General features: G+C 33.1%; 2 protein-coding genes across 2 annotated transcripts; one reads left to right on the top strand and one right to left on the bottom strand.

Annotated features, from left to right (window-relative positions):
- Positions 1-2,852: 2,852 nt before the first annotated feature.
- On the top strand, positions 2,853-4,821 carry LOC123216520 (protein SHORT-ROOT-like). Its single transcript, XM_044636956.1, has one exon. The coding sequence runs from the start codon at positions 3,100-3,102 to the stop codon at positions 4,585-4,587; it is 1,488 nt and encodes a 495-aa protein (XP_044492891.1). The 5' UTR covers positions 2,853-3,099; the 3' UTR covers positions 4,588-4,821.
- Positions 4,822-9,498: 4,677 nt separating this feature from the next.
- LOC123221642 lies at positions 9,499-13,778 on the bottom strand. Its single transcript, XM_044644553.1, has 3 exons — positions 13,663-13,778; positions 10,562-11,093; positions 9,499-10,356 (listed from the first exon to the last, which is right to left on the bottom strand). Exons 1-3 carry the CDS (start codon positions 13,776-13,778, stop codon positions 9,499-9,501), a joined length of 1,506 nt encoding a protein of 501 aa, XP_044500488.1.
- Between the last annotated feature and the right edge of the window lie 2,545 nt (positions 13,779-16,323).

The raw sequence follows: 16,323 nt of genomic DNA, 5'->3' as shown, positions 1-16,323 counted from the left end.
CAATCAATCCCTCTCTCCGCAGAAACGTGAAAAATAGATGGTAATTCAGTTCTTAACATATTCTTTTTTGTACTAGACAAGCAACACCTCAGCTGTCGGTGTAAATATAAAGTTTTTTACCTAATCTTCCAAGGAACATACAGAGTGTATAGAATCCAAAAGAAATTGATCATATGATATGATGTTATTATTCTGCTGGGAATCATATCCACGTAAAATCTTCTTCAGTGTCCTGCATCAAGAGGCTTTGCAAGGATAATTTTCATATATTCGGCAGAAGCATGCATAAACTCACACACTTTTGGCCCACTAAATGAGTCAAGTGTTTTGTTTCTCTACTCATTCATGCTGTCGTTGTGTGACGTACAAGCAACGCAATTGGTTACGCCAGTCAGTGCGAAGTCGGAAGGAAGCTACTTCCTTTCACTCTAACATGAGCATCATCCTGAGTATGTACATAGGACCACCAATACACGATTGCACTTTTATTAGGCTTGGCTTTTCCTCGGAGTGAATTATTATGATCATGGCCACCCCATTAGTTTTGTCATTCAAGTTATCACCATTAAAGAAACTCATTCTCCTCCTAGAAATTACTTTATATTCAGTAACCCAAACATTGCAAAATTTTCGTCACTTCTTTTTGCTTTAAGTTGAATATGCTCCAGCCTTCATCATGCCGCTAAATCCAATCACGGGTCTCAATTTTTTGTTGTGTGTGACATAGCTAAGAAAAGATATCTTAATTAATTTATTTACATTATAATTAGGTTAACTACTCTGATTAAGCCTTAAATGTAGGACCTCTCCTAACATCATCAGTTGATTAAAAAAGTCCGACTGCAGTCAGTCAAGAAACAAGTGGTTAATGGGTTGAGACCATCAAGCCACCTCAATGATTTTGCCAATTGATTCTCCATTGAAAACGTTATTTCTGCAGGTCAGCTAATAATCATTTCTGCTATATAGGGAGGTGGGGTTCCTGTAGCAGACTTGCAGTCAATTCAAGCAAAGGTGAAGAGAAATAAAGACATGGATATATAAAAGTTCTTGGCAAGGACCATATATCTGAATTTTCTAACCCCACAATTACTTTCCAAACTGATGCAGTTTAATTTCTTTCTTCTCTTGATTGATCGTAACATTTTGATTTCTCATTAATCATTTTTGTCAATGGAAGAATTTCATTATCTACTGTTTATGATTAGAATAAGAATAATTAGCCCCACCAAGCTAGGTGCACATATATATAATATAAATTAAAAATAAGTTCCTAATCAGAATTTCTATTATGGTTGAGGCAGTGACATTTCATCTAAACATTTTAATTTAATAATCCTGATTAAAAGCAATTAAGCTAACAACCCAGAACACCATCGAACATTCCTTAATTTAAGCCTTGAAAGTCTAAGTCTTTTGGTTTTTTAATGTACTAATAATATTGAGTATGTATGCAATTAACATCATAGAATAATACATTATTTTGAATGATATGCATAACCAAATAAACAATATTTTTGCCTGTGGTCCTTGGGAATTGGAATCCTTCAAAGAGAAAAAATTTAAAAGAATTTTTGGCAGTTGAGTGACCCAATATCCCTTTCATCCACAACAATTGGATATAATATAATACTTGGGAAAATTGGAAGATGCGGGACCAATATAATGCGCTCTCCTGAATCCTAAGAAAAACTACCTCAAACAGGTTATCGATTACAAAGAACAAACAGTCCAAACATTGAATTCTTCCGAATGACTAATGGAGAAAAACAAAAACAAAGTTCAATAGGAAACATGAATATCCGAAAACCATAATATTCTTTCAAAACAAAGAAGAAACCAGCACATGGAGCTATGATGTCATCCAACAATATATATATGACCTTATAACCATTCATTCAGAGAGTTACAAAGGAATCGGTTGACTTGCAGAATGTGAATGATAAATGTATGAAAGGATGACTATAGATTCTTTTTCTAAAGAGAATTAAAAGGTGGAGCTTGAGGACAACAAAATAGAGACAATGGACACTCATGTTGGTTTGTGGTGGCAATCATGTTGAACCAACTTAACACTAGCTAGGAAGATAGGCTAAAAGAGGTGCATACTCAAGTGGGATGGAGGAGACCAAGCCATAAATGGCATTGTGGTATCTAGAGTAATGGCCTAGTTTTGTAGTTGTGGTGGGAGAGATTATATATATTAGGGAAAAGTTTGATTAGTGATAGATAGGGGGAAAACGAAAAGTGGAGAAAGCATGCCCTAGAACTTAGAGAAGGGACAGATTTTGGTATTAGAACAGAAGATTATAAAATGAAATAATTGACAACATTCAATGTATGGATTGGTGTATTTTTGTATAGAAAAGGGGGAAAAAGTAAGGGAAATTTTGACAGAGTTTGGAAAGGGATGAGGAGGCAAGGAATGTGAATTAGTTGTGTTGAGGTGATGGCCATGGTGGGTTTGATTATGATGAGGCACGCCGGCAGCTTTACTCATTTCTTTCTTTTTCTCTTTCTTTACATACAATAAACCCAGTTGGCACGCCTGCTCCCACTAAAACTCTTATTATATCAATGAAAAGCTAACCCACTAACCCATTTGCCCTTGTTTTCTTTTTTGCCTTTTTTTATCCTCTTTCGTCTTTTGTCAGACCCAATTCTATTTCTAAAACCGCAGCTCTTTTCTAACTTTCCTAGCTATTTCTATCGGAGAACCCAATATATGTTAGTCAGTTTTTACCTAATACTTTAATGTAATTTTATATAAAGAAAAATAAAGGAATCCCAAAAGCATAAGCTATCTAGAAAAAGAAGACCCCAACCCCACTTCATTCTTCATCGATTACACAAAAAGAGAAGCACTGTTTTTGCTATTTTACTAAAAGATTCCCATCTTCTGCTTTCTTATATTGTGTTAATGAAAAAACTTAAACTAAAATCCAATCTTAAGATCCTCCTTTAATCATTTCTCCTGTCCTAATTTCACTGTTTAAAACTCAAAAACATCACCCTCTTCCTTCTGTTCAAATCCCCCCCAAAAAATAACCGTTCTCACTTGATACAAACTGATATTTGATGTTGCTTCTTTCATGTTAAATGGATACTTTGTTTAGACTTGTTAGTCTCCAATCCGATCAATCTTTCAACTCTAGCAGAACCTCAAGTAGCTCTAGATCCTCCAGACAAAACAACCACAACAATCACTACCAGCAAGAAGACGAAGAATGCTTCAATGATTTCATGGATGAAGAAGACTTCTCCTCGTCTTCTTCCAAACACTACTATCCTTATCATCAACCCCACCCTTCTAACACCACCACAACAGCCACCGCCAGCACCACTAACACTAGCACCCCTACCCATCAACCTTTTGAGCCCACTGACTTCTCTTTCTCTCCTGCTTGTGACCTCAGTTTCGAATTCTCTTCTCACTGGGCTACCAATATTCTCCTCGAAACTGCACGCGCTATTGCCGATAAAAACAGTGCTCGCGTTCAGCAATTGATGTGGATGCTCAACGAACTCAGCTCACCCTATGGTGACACCGATCAAAAGCTCGCTTCCTACTTTCTTCAAGCCTTGTTTAGTCGCATGACGGATTCTGGAGAACGGTGTTACCGTACTTTAGCTTCTGCTTCGGAAAAAACTTGCTCTTTTGAGTCAACAAGAAAAATGGTATTGAAGTTTCAAGAGGTAAGTCCTTGGACTACTTTTGGTCATGTAGCTTGTAATGGTGCAATTATGGAAGCTTTTGAAGGTGAAAACAATTTACATATCATCGATATTAGTAATACATATTGCACACAATGGCCTACTTTTCTCGAAGCCCTAGCCACTCGTACGGACGAGACCCCGCACCTGAGGCTAACCACTGTTGTGGCTACAAAATCCACTGGTGGTGGAAGTTTAGTCACTGTGCAAAAAGTAATGACAGAAATAGGTAACCGAATGGAAAAATTTGCTAGGCTTATGGGTGTGCCTTTTAAATTCAATGTTATTTATCATGTTGGTGATTTATCTGATCTAAATTTAGCTGAACTAGATATCAGAAAAGATGAAGCTCTAGCTATAAACTGTATTGGTGCTTTCCATACAATCAAAGCCGTTGATAATCGTAGAGATATTCTGATATCAAGTTTAAGAAGACTACAACCAAGAATAATCACTGTTGTTGAAGAAGAAGCCGATCTTGATATGGGTAGTGATGGCTTTGAATTTCTTAAGGGTTTTGAAGAATGTGTCAGATGGTTTAGGGTTTATTTTGAGTCATTAGATGAAAGTTTCTCAAGAACAAGCAATGAAAGATTGATGCTTGAGCGGGCAGCCGGCCGTGCAATGGTGGACCTAGTGGCGTGTCAACCATCGGAATCGATCGAACGGAGAGAGTCGTCCACGCGCTGGTCGCAACGTCTCCATGCAGCAGGGTTTATCCCTAGCATGCTGAGCGATGAAGTGTGTGATGACATACGCGCCTTGTTGAGGAGGTACAAGGAAGGCTGGTCAATGGCACAGTGCCCGGATGCTGGAATATTCTTGTTGTGGAAAGAGCAGAAGGTGGTTTGGGCGAGTGCATGGAGGCCTTGATTGATTGATCTGATGATTGAAGATTGAAGAAACATTGATGAAGATCCAGATGAATCAATCGTGTTAATTTTCTTAAAAAGCTTAATTGGACCCATGGTTTTGGAGTTGGAGAGTGATTAAATTCGCACGTGTGACATGGTTTTTCCTCATTAGCACGTGCATGCATGGGTGGGAGATTGTTTATTAAGCTTAAGTGTGTTAATTGATTAATATTAGAAGAAGAAATTAAAATCATTTGATGATGAGTAATTAAATCTTAATTTTTGTAATTAATATTAATTTTCAAGAAAATTCATACATTTATTAATTGAGATAAGTATTCATATATATATAAAATCATCGTTATAAGTTAATATTTACATGTCTTTTACTTATAAAAACCTTATTTCTAAACTTATAAGAATAAGACTATTCGTATACATTTTTGAGTATATAAATAAGTACGTAAATGATATGTTATTATACGATTGAATATTACTTTAACCTTAATTTGAATTTAGTTAATCATATGATAATATATAATTTATATATCTACTTATATACTCAAAAATATGTATATATAGTTTTATTCCACTAATGAATATAGAGTCAATCTTGGAATAACTAGAGCTTACATTTTGTCAATAGATTTCATCTTCACTGAATTTGAATAGTATGACTTATGATGAATGTACCTACTCTTAACGCTTATTATACTTTCAATATATACCACACATCTTGAATCTTGATGATGACCAAATGCACAATTAAGACAAATTAGCACTCCTAAACCATGATCTTCAAGATAAAGAAATCATATTGCATATGTAATATAGTTTAATTTCTTATATAGATGGGTTGGTATGTCACGTTAATTTGTTATATTATAATCTATTTAAAAATATGTTAAAAATCAAAATGGGGTTGGTGTAAGAAAGTGATATCAGCTTATTATGAATGTTAATTGTTTAATTAAGAATTAAGGGTGGTGGTGGATTAGCAATCGAATAATAAAAAATGAAATAGAATCTTAGGACGGCCATTGCAAATGGGGAATACTGTAAAAAGGTGTTTTGTCAATAGTGGTATCCACGCTTTGTTCATATCTCTTTCGAGCTTTTCTAAAGCCTGAGCCATTCCCTCCTGCCTTATCACTTATGAAAATTTGGAGGTATCGTGTAAATTAATCTATGGGTAGCTCTGATAGTTAGAAATATTTTAAAGAGTTTTATAAATATGATAGAGATTTGAATTCATAATTTATTTTTAAAAATTCTATTTAAATGATATCAAAATAGCACTTGATTTTACGTAAATATATAAGCCAAATTAATTTCAGATTACTCATTAATTCAACCAATATGCTAATGCGACAAGATTGACATTGAAAATAAAAAAAATACATATGGTTGAAGGTGGTGTGGTGATGTTGTAAAGAGGGAACTACTTTTCAAGGTTCACGTCTTAATCTTTTGAGAAGACTTGCCCCCCTTTTCATATATTTGTTTGTTTAATTAAGACAGATAGATATTTATATTTAAAAGGGAGTCGGATGCTTTCTTGCATTTTTATTGTTATCATTGACAAAGACTATCTAGCTAGTTGTCTCTTGAAAGAATGAATCATGTTATGGGACCAAATTTAAAAGCCAACACGTTGGAAAAAGTTTGATTCCCATATTTTCAATTTGCTTCTTTACATCTTAGAACTCATTACATTACATGTTGAAGTTACATTAATTTCAAAGCTTTTGAATAATTTTGAATCTCTATCTGAGCTTTGGGCACCTGGGTTCATCCAGCCTAAAGTCTTTTATAATATAATGGCTTTATTAAAACTAAATCAATTTTAGTATTAATTTGATAATAAAAGTTGGAAGTGAGAGTTTGATGGTGAAAAGTGTTGGGGTTATTTGTAAGTGTTGAAAAATTTGAGATCGGGAGAAACTTATCATTTTTTGAGATAATTATATATAGAGTTGGCTAAAATTATAGGCCCCTCAAATAAGATTAGTGTATTAATTACCTTATATTTTGTTATGTTGTTGTTGTAATTAATAGTTCATAGGATTTTAAGGGTTAATTGGTTGAAATTGAGGAATCTAGTCATTTTTTGGGGCAGGCGTGTGATCTACTAGACTAAAAAATAATTATACTTTTGTTTTATGAAATTGGGGGAGTTCTAATATTTTACGTATTAAGGGGTTAAATGGTATTTTATAAAGAGAGTGATATGTGATATTTTATGGACATGGTTTTTTTTAGAAATGTTTCATTATGGTGGTAAAATGAAATTATCCAGTTATGGTTTTCTGTATCATTATTGTATCTTCCTAAGTAATTCTGATAAACAAAATTTATGATATTGTTGCATTAGTTGGATACAAAGTGTGAAAACCCTATTTGTCACCCTAAATCTTTAGGAAATTCAAATTTGAAAAACTTTGAAGTGAGATTCTACATCACCATGTGTGATTCAAGGAAACTTCTTTGGGTTTCACACGTGTGTGTCTTGCTTCATCATCAGGTGGTCATTGTTTTAGGATTATACAAATTTCGTGTATCAATTGTTGTATAAAATATGAAAGTGGGAGATCTTGTTGGATGAATCCCACATGTTGATTTGGAATCTGACTTCAAAGTTTTTTCAAATTTGCATTTTCACTGGATTTGGTTTCCCATTCTTGAAAACATTAGTGAGCAATCACAATTGATGCATAACCAAAGTGGCATTATGTTTTGTAATTATATTTAATAATTTCATAGAACTAATGTATTTAAATAGTTTATATCAAACACGTTAATGGGCTGAGTTAGGTCGGTTTGGGCTCAGCCCATCGAGTTTATAGGTCGGGTAGGGCCCTAGTCTTGCACAGTAATAGGTCTTCAGACCGGGTTGGCCTATAGATTTTTAAAGGTCTAACGCCTGCTAGACCTTAAACGAGCCAACCTATTTAAACAATTTTTAAAAAAAAATTTAATTAAAACTTTTAAATACAAATTATTTTTCAATTATTAAAATCGAGGATAATATCCTAAATATTTTATTTATAATCTCTCACTTGTGACGGAGAAATACTGTAATTATATGATAAAAAATATTATAAGTTTATAATATAGTACAAATAAATTAATTTATATACTGTATAATTACAAACATAAATAAAATATATATATCATACCATTTATCTACTTGTCCTTAGTATCCAAAGTTCTGAATGCATCTGACATTGAATCTATTTGTAATATTTTGTGATGATAAAATTGAAATGAAAATGAAATTATAAAAACAAAAAATTGTTATTTGTAAATTTAAACAATTTTTGAAAGAGAGTTGATGAGAGAAAATGAGACTGAGAATATAATAAAATAATTGAGATTGAGAGATTTGTAAATAAAATTAAAAATAAAAGAATTTGGATTGGCTTATATAGAAATTTTTTTTAAAAAATAATTAAAACATATAGAAGCCTTCGTTTCTATCTTTAAAAAAAAAAATTGTAAACAATACTATGCTGGGCCAGTTTATAGGTCTAATATTAAAGCCTATAATTCTACTCAGAAAACCCATAGGCCAGACCAAACATGTCACAGTGTCAGATTAGACTTCAAATTTATGTTTTAGGCCAGATCTCCATTTGTTCTACCCAATTAACATATCTAATTTATATGATATTTATTTTTCTTGATTTTTAATATAATAGTTTATTCCATATGTTTGTTTGCTTAGACTTTTATGTGTTTTGATGTGACAGACCAAGAAAAATGATTAAAATTGAGCTTGATACTGTTTAAGGCAGAACATAAGTCATGTCCAAAATGTGTCTAAATTTGAAAACACAGGAATTGATATAGAATGGCCATTCCAAAATTGGAAAGCTTATTCTACTTCATTAGGGTTGATTGTTCTACTAAAGAACGAAAGATGAAGATTGAACATGGAATGCCAATTTTGAAATATATCAAAATGGTAACAGTCATTCAAGCAAGTCTTTACTCATCATTTTCCGAAGTTGAAGGAAATAGGAACACATGTTTTATTTATGGAACGACCATCCCAAGTCAAGTACAACCCCATTCCAAATTTAAAGTGGTAATCAATCCTTCGGTGAATGTTGAATATTGTAGTTCGTTTGAGCCATAGCCCACAGATGCATGACAAAGCATTTCATGACCTGCTTGATGTATTAAACCCCAATCTCCAGTAAAAGCATACTCCACCAGGGTTGTTTTCAACCTTGTTGGCTAATATTGCATGGGTAACCCGTAGGTTCAGAGCCGGGTGCGGATCTTCATATTTTCTACCTATATAATACAATATGTTTTTTTATCCATACTTGTTTTAATCATGCCTATGTCAATCTAGTCCAAACCCGGCCTACCCCACATGTTTGCCCGTTATGAGTGTAATGGATAAAAAATAAATGAATGATATTTATAGAATTTATGGAAGTGCCATAACAAAGAAAAACTAATTTTAAAATTTAAAATATTTTTGAAAAAAATTATTTTTTTTTAGTAACTAACTAGTTAGCTGTTAAACTTAATGTTATGAATGACTGAATCTTCTTCTTCATTTTAAAAGGAAATCAACAAACTGCAAAGTCTAATGGAGTCATTAGCAACTCTAATGTATGAAATTTGAACAGCCCACCAACATGGCGAAACAGGATTCGCTGAATTTCTTTTAGTTGAGAGTTACCACAACCCACACACAAGGCTAATCCCCTTTATACCAATTTGAGCAAATTTCTTAGCTTCAGCATTGTATGGCTAGCACATAATCCTACTTCAACTTAGCTATTTCATTGAATGTTACTTTTACCAAATCCACAAAACAATCAATAGCTCATAAGAATTAGGATTAGCTAACATTATGAAACTGTTAACAACATAAAATAAAAAAAAGTCATATAGAAAAATGTACCTAAAATCATACCAAAAACTCTATCTTGGATCTTGGAGAAAGTCTCCACATTTTCTGCCAATATATTGACACTCTTGACCATAACGGGAGGCCAGAATTGTCCCCAAGCGGTCGAACACTAGGTGCCCCTACTATCAAAGGTAACCAGATGTATCTTGAGTCACTCAAGTTAGCTGGATTCCACCGGTCTGCCATGAAAATAAACGAACCTGGAAGCCCTGGCGCAGGAATCACATGTGCACTCTGTGAAAAAAATGTAGTAAGCCGCAAAATTCTGTTCCCTGCAATGCAGGGGTTTCCCATTATCTCCCATGGCCCCATAATTGACTCAGCAATGTGTACATTAGCTTCATTTGGAGCCCATCCGGTGCAGGCTGATGTGATCATGTAGTAAATTCCCTCAAACTTAAACAGCGCAGGGGCTTCCCGGCGCTCTCCTACAAGAATCCTTCTCACAACATTTGTTACATTGAGATAGTCTGCCGTTAGGGGTCCAATCCGGAGATTGGTATTGTAATCAGTAGAATAGATAAGATATGCTACACCATCATCATCTTTAAAGATTGTCATGTCCCTGCTGTCGAATCCATGAGGCCGCTTGCTATAGAGATAATCAAAAGGCCCAGTTGGGGAATCACTAACGGCAACACCAACAGCAGCTTTAGTGTAGTTGGAATCATCTATGTGCATCCACATTACGTACTTTCCTGTGTTATCATTGTAAATCACTTTTGGTCGTTCAAGCACATTTGATATGTGGAGATCATGAGTTTCATTTGTCTCTTCTGCTGCCAAAACAATGCCCTCATTTTTCCATGTCCACAAGTCCTTGGAGGAGTAGCAACTAACTCCTCTGGCATGAACCTGAATCCAAGAGAAAACTCAGCAATCCAAGCTCTTGTAAGCAACAAACCAATCTCGCATTTTATAATTGAATTACAGTTGCTCATCAAGGCTTGCAGAGACACAGAGAAAGTTGACTCTAGGAACTGTACCGTGAGCTTTAATGAGTAGTAAACAGTATTAAGCATTATTTGACAACAAAATATAATCAAAAGAGATAACTAACCGGTGCTGGTCCTTTTTTGTGAGCTTGATAGGTGGATCCACCCCTATTCTCTCCATACCAATAATATGACCTTGTTTTCTGGTCATATAAAATACCCCCGCCATGTGCTTGAATAGGAGCTCCCTCAGTATCCAACCAAATCCTCCCTGGATAGTAATAAAAGCTATCATTCCCATTGTCCTTCGTTGGGTCTATGGCAGTTTTCACATCAGGAAAGAACACATGATGAAGATGGGAATTCTCATCAAGAAACTCATCAGTCAATGTGGTTGCCCTCTTGGGCCTTCGTTTTGCAGCCCGTGGTGAGCGTTTTCCTTTAGGTGGGGGAATTTGGATATTCTCCTCTTCTACCTCTTCTAGTTCACGAAATAATAAATGTTGGCTCCTGTACAATTGGGCTTCCCCACTTACCCCATCTCCCTGGCTAGCAAAGGAGTAAATATGAAGCATAAGAAGTAAACTCACTAAGCTCCAACCCACAGTAGACATTGAACATCTGCTCCCTGCATTGCAAGGGAAACTGGTTAGTTTTCTGAAAAACAACAAATTGAAAATATATATGAGAACAACAAACTGAATTACTGAAACCCAATAAGACCTGCGAAAATAGCATATGATCATAGTGATGTTATACAATTATAAAAAACTATACCAGCCATGAATAAGAAGAGTTCAATGGAGATACAGAGAAACAAAGCACTTCTTTCTTAATGATTCTGACTTGGGACCAAAGCATTTCTTTAATTCAATTCATGGTTTTGGATTAACTTGGTAAGAGTTGGAATTTTAATAAGATTAATATTGATCAGAATGAATGGGAGGGAAAGTTGCTCCAAACTCTCTTTGTATTTTTCGGATATTTATCATAAATTTAGATAAAATAAATCGAATTTAAAATAACATCAAATTCTAATCTACTCAAAATTCAAATCGTGACCAAAATAATCCACTGCTGAAGAAATTAATAATGGCCTGTAACAATTAATTTTCTAATTGTAGGATATCTGAATTTAGGTGACATTCCTTTTTCCTCAAATGACAGTATTTGGATTGAATTAGATATCACTTTCTGCTTAATTAGAATGCTATGCTACCGCCATCCAATCCAAAGTACGGAGGGACAAAAATGCCCAATTCAATAAAAATAAACAAATTTTGATCTTAATTATTTTTATTAGTTGACCAACTTTCCAACTTTCGACATTATACATTACAATCAGTTTTTTAAAAACTAGATTGCATTGATTAGTTCGATTGATTAAATATGAATTAGTTTATAATTCGGTTCGATCTATATATAAAGGAAAATAAAATTAATTGAAATTTGACTTATTTGAAATTTGGTTAAACTCGATAAACTCATTGAATCATAAAAAACTATGTAAAACCAATAAAACCAAATTTACATAATACTACATAATTTTTATCTTATTAAAATTTAAAAGAGTTACAATTTATAAAAAATTATTTAAATTAATGATAAAATTTGTACTTGGTTTTTTTTATCTATGTAATAGAGTGTCAATTGTTTCATATATTTTATGTTTTAAAAATGTAGTAAATGCTTAATATTATTTAGAAATATATTATAATTTGAAAATAAGTTAAACTAGTTGGTTATCCAATTAAAGTATTCAAACTACGAACCAGTGAGATAATTAGTACGACCACTGGACGATTAGTTTTTTTTATATATATATATATGAACAAATATGCCGTTCTTTTAAAATACCTTGTCAACAGTAGTTTCCAAACACAAAATTTTTATCAATAATCACACACAACACTACCTAATTTTGTATGTAATTTTATGCACAAATTATAACATACCACATTTGATCTATAATTTAAAATTGAGGAAGTTGTATATTATTATTAGGCCAAAAGACTATTTCCCACCCAAGTTTTAATGTGTTCTCAAAGTCATATTTACACAATTTGAAAAATCCAAAGTCTCATCTATGGGTCAACTATTGTTAGAATTTTTTATTAATAGTAGGAATAAAATCATTATTTCATTAATTATATTAGAAAAATATAAAATTCATTATATTTTCCTCTGTAAGTTTTAAAAATTAACAACTTTATCTCTACTTAAAATTTTCTAACTTTAAACCCCCCCAGATGTTGGGTTTTTTTCTTCGCTTCTCTGACCACCATCTCTAGCTTCAACGACCTCCTCTCTCTACCTTAAATTGTTGATTGACACACGAGAATAAATCTAAAGACACCAACGACTAGAGATCTCTTCTCCGACGAAGGGATCAATTCTGATGAAGAGATTTCCAATCTCCAGTGTCTCCAGATCTCTTCTCGTGCGTTGATCAACAGTTTAGAGTGGAGAGAGGAGGTCATCGACATTAGAGATGATGACTGAAGGAGTAAAGAAAAAAACCCTAGGTTTGGGGAAAAATATAACTTTTCAAAGTTAAAAAACTTTAAACAGATGTAAAGTTGTTAGTCTTTAAAACTTAAAGAGAAACTTAATGAATTATATATTTTTTAATATTATTAATAAAATAACGAATTTACCCCTTATTTAAAAATGTTTTCATCATTTTGCCCATTTTAGTCCCTATTTACGAATATTCTACCCATCAGTGGTCTCCTTATTTAAATTCTTTGACTAGTAAAATATTAATTTTACCATCATTAATTGTTATCTCTAAAATCAATTAATATTATTCAATTCAAACTAACTCAATCAGAAAAACAAAATTAATAATCTCCATTTCTTCCATGCGAAGACAAGAATATGGTGTATAAAATTACTAAGCATTAACTTTTCTATTATAATACAAAAATGTATAAATTATTTATACAAACTTTTCTTAGACAACTCTTGATGTTTTCAATATAATCTCTTTTAATTATTTTTAATTTAAAGTCATTTAATTATATTAAAACACCTTAGTTATTTAAGACAAAGTTTATAAAAATATGGTTGGTTGATTTTTTTTATTTTTTTACATAAAATTAATTCAAATAGTCTTGGAGTTATATGAAACTAACTCAAATATTTAAAAAAAAAAAATTGGCAAATTCCTTTCATACTTGTAACATCCCACTATTCTATCTACTATGCAATGTAATATACATACAATTGGTAATCACCAACTGGAATGGCATCAATCCCTGGAGCACTTTCCAGGAATATAGGTGTATGTAGGCTCTTCTGTGAAAGGGTTACAAATCTTGCCAAACACTGATAGATCATCGTTTTGTTCATTCAATCTTAACAACTGATATAAATTGGTTAATTTTGGGTTCATCTGCAAGCAAAATATAGCCAGGTTATGTTGAAGTAAAATATAGGAAATTCACTAGAGGATATAAGGACTCTGATGCTATTAGGTTCATACAAATATAGACAAATAGATTTTTATAATATCTAAGCAAAAAATTAACAGCAAACATATAGCTATGGAGTTCACAATGTTTAAGGTAACTTATGAACTCAAAATTCTGAAAGTTGATTGCTATTACATCTCTTAACCTCTATTCATTTTCAAGATTGGGAATTGAATGTGACAATCGTTAAAATTTTTAATTACGGCAAGAAAGGTAAACATGAGGACCAGCAAGAACGTGAAAACATATTACATTTTTCTCTTCAATAGTCTAATATTTCTATGTATGCATGTGTAAGCCAGTAAATGCATAAACTGACTGATCTATTGTATTGGGCATCAAACTAGACATTAAATTATTAATGAGCCCAATTATCCTGATTTGTACTTCATGCCTTCATCTACTAAGAACATAGAAGACCATATTTGTGCTGAAATCATCAGGATTTCATGCTTCTGTCTAGATAGTAGATGACCCTAGTCTTCAAATTTGTTTATTGTATTGGTGGCGTTTTGGGTGATTATCAATCAGAATTGACCTGGCTGACATCAGCTGCCATGGCCTAAAACTTTCCTAATTCTTTCTGCACTCTTATGTGCAACCATGGTCTCTTGCACTGGAACTGAAGTATATTATTCTGATAACTGTGCTTCTGTTGTCTCTGAGTTAACCCCAAACGATCCTGAATTCTCCACCTTGCCATTTCCAACCTTCCAATATGGTTACTGGGAGGGTGGGCATAAAATGTTAGATCCAAACCCATCTAAATACTCATCAAGTGAGAGGAAAACGTTGCTGTTTCAGACTGAAAATGTCTACGGCACTGATGATCCAGGTATCTTCAAGGTCGATGGGGGCTTGATTTTACATAGCTGGAAACTGAACGTTAGGGATCAGGATATGACATATGCTCAATCGGTCTTCAGAAGTATGAGGTCTGGAGAGGGGGCTTTGAATTTCAATTTAAAAGGATTCTGGTCAATATCTCCCGGAAGCTATGCATGGTGGGAAAGACTTCCAGTTTCTCCTCAGAAGGTAATATTCTTCATCATTCTTCTGTCTTGAAGCTTAATGGTGTAAGGATATCAAGTGACATTACTAGTCTGGTTAGTGGAACTCTGCGGAGCTTGAGTTCTGCTGGGGATTTGAGTTACTTCGAACCGATTTCCTTGTTGATATTTCCTGAAGTAAATTACATGTACACCAAGGCTTCAAAAGAATCAATCGAAAATGAGTTTTCTGGTGAGATTAATGTCGCAGCAGAGAACTCATAACTCAGTTTACAGGTTAGTAAAACTGTTTGCTCCATCTTTAGGAGTACATGCACTGAATTTCAGTTGGATTATGAAAGTGATTGCAATTCTTAAAGACTTGCAATCCTTTTGGTGATGCTGTTGGATATTTGCCACGAGTGATGTCTTTGAATAAGTTTAAGGTTTTTGGTGGAATTTCCGAATTGTAGCTCTTCCAGGTATTTCTATTACAATCCTTTCAATCCAAATCATTGGGGAAGAAATTGTTTGGCTTTTAGGTTCTTTACCCAAATTTATTTTAATGAAAAAAGCCCAACCCAATATACTCATAAATTAGGGCAAAATAAGATTCAACATATACATATAAATAATACACAAAAGTTAAAAAAAAAGAGAGAAGAGCAAAAAAACACCATTTTGGTTTTTTAATGCATATCTATAAGAGATTTTCGTTTTTCTCAATTTCACCATTGGATCTTTATGATTTTTGGATTCATTGTTCTTTATTCTTAACATTGGAAATTACGTTTTATTTCTCAAGTAAATTATTATCTGTGTTGAAATATGACTTGTTGTTTAATGCAATTCTATTTAAACGACTCTTAGAGAAATGTCTTTTCCTCTTTTGTCTACGGTTGAATTGTTCTCAAATTTTGACAGTAATTTAGACACATCTAGTGATATATTTTAGACGGTGGAAATTTGATTTTGGTGCTTGTAACGTAAGATATAGGCTTACGAGTTTGTTGTGATATTATCTTTTTTTGCAGTTGTGTTATCAATTTGTTTTTTTGCTGTTGTGTTATCAATTTGTTTTTTTGCTTTGGATAGTTGTGTACTTGTTTATAGGTTGAAAATTGTATACCATTATTTATGATATAATACATTGATTTATTTATATTGAAGAGGTTTTTATGTTAAATTATAGTGTTCTTTACTATTATATTTGCTTTTGATTGTTTGATGTGATAAAATCATATTTTTGTTGATTATTTGTTATCATATAGTTCAATCAAGTTAGGGAGAGTTTGATTTTGGTCTTGTTAGTTTAATTGTTTTCTTCCCAATAGGTACATGGGATTAGAAGAAGAAATGCCTATGTATTGTTGATTGCAAAATCTTGAGCGACAATGGTGCTTTGGATGACTCTTATTTCAT

The sequence above is a fragment of the Mangifera indica genome, chromosome 1 (genome assembly GCF_011075055.1).
Source record: "Mangifera indica cultivar Alphonso chromosome 1, CATAS_Mindica_2.1, whole genome shotgun sequence".
NCBI classification, from domain to species: Eukaryota; Viridiplantae; Streptophyta; class Magnoliopsida; order Sapindales; family Anacardiaceae; genus Mangifera; species Mangifera indica.
Note: the sequence above shows the minus strand (reverse complement) of the source record. Positions and strands in the feature narration are given on the sequence as shown.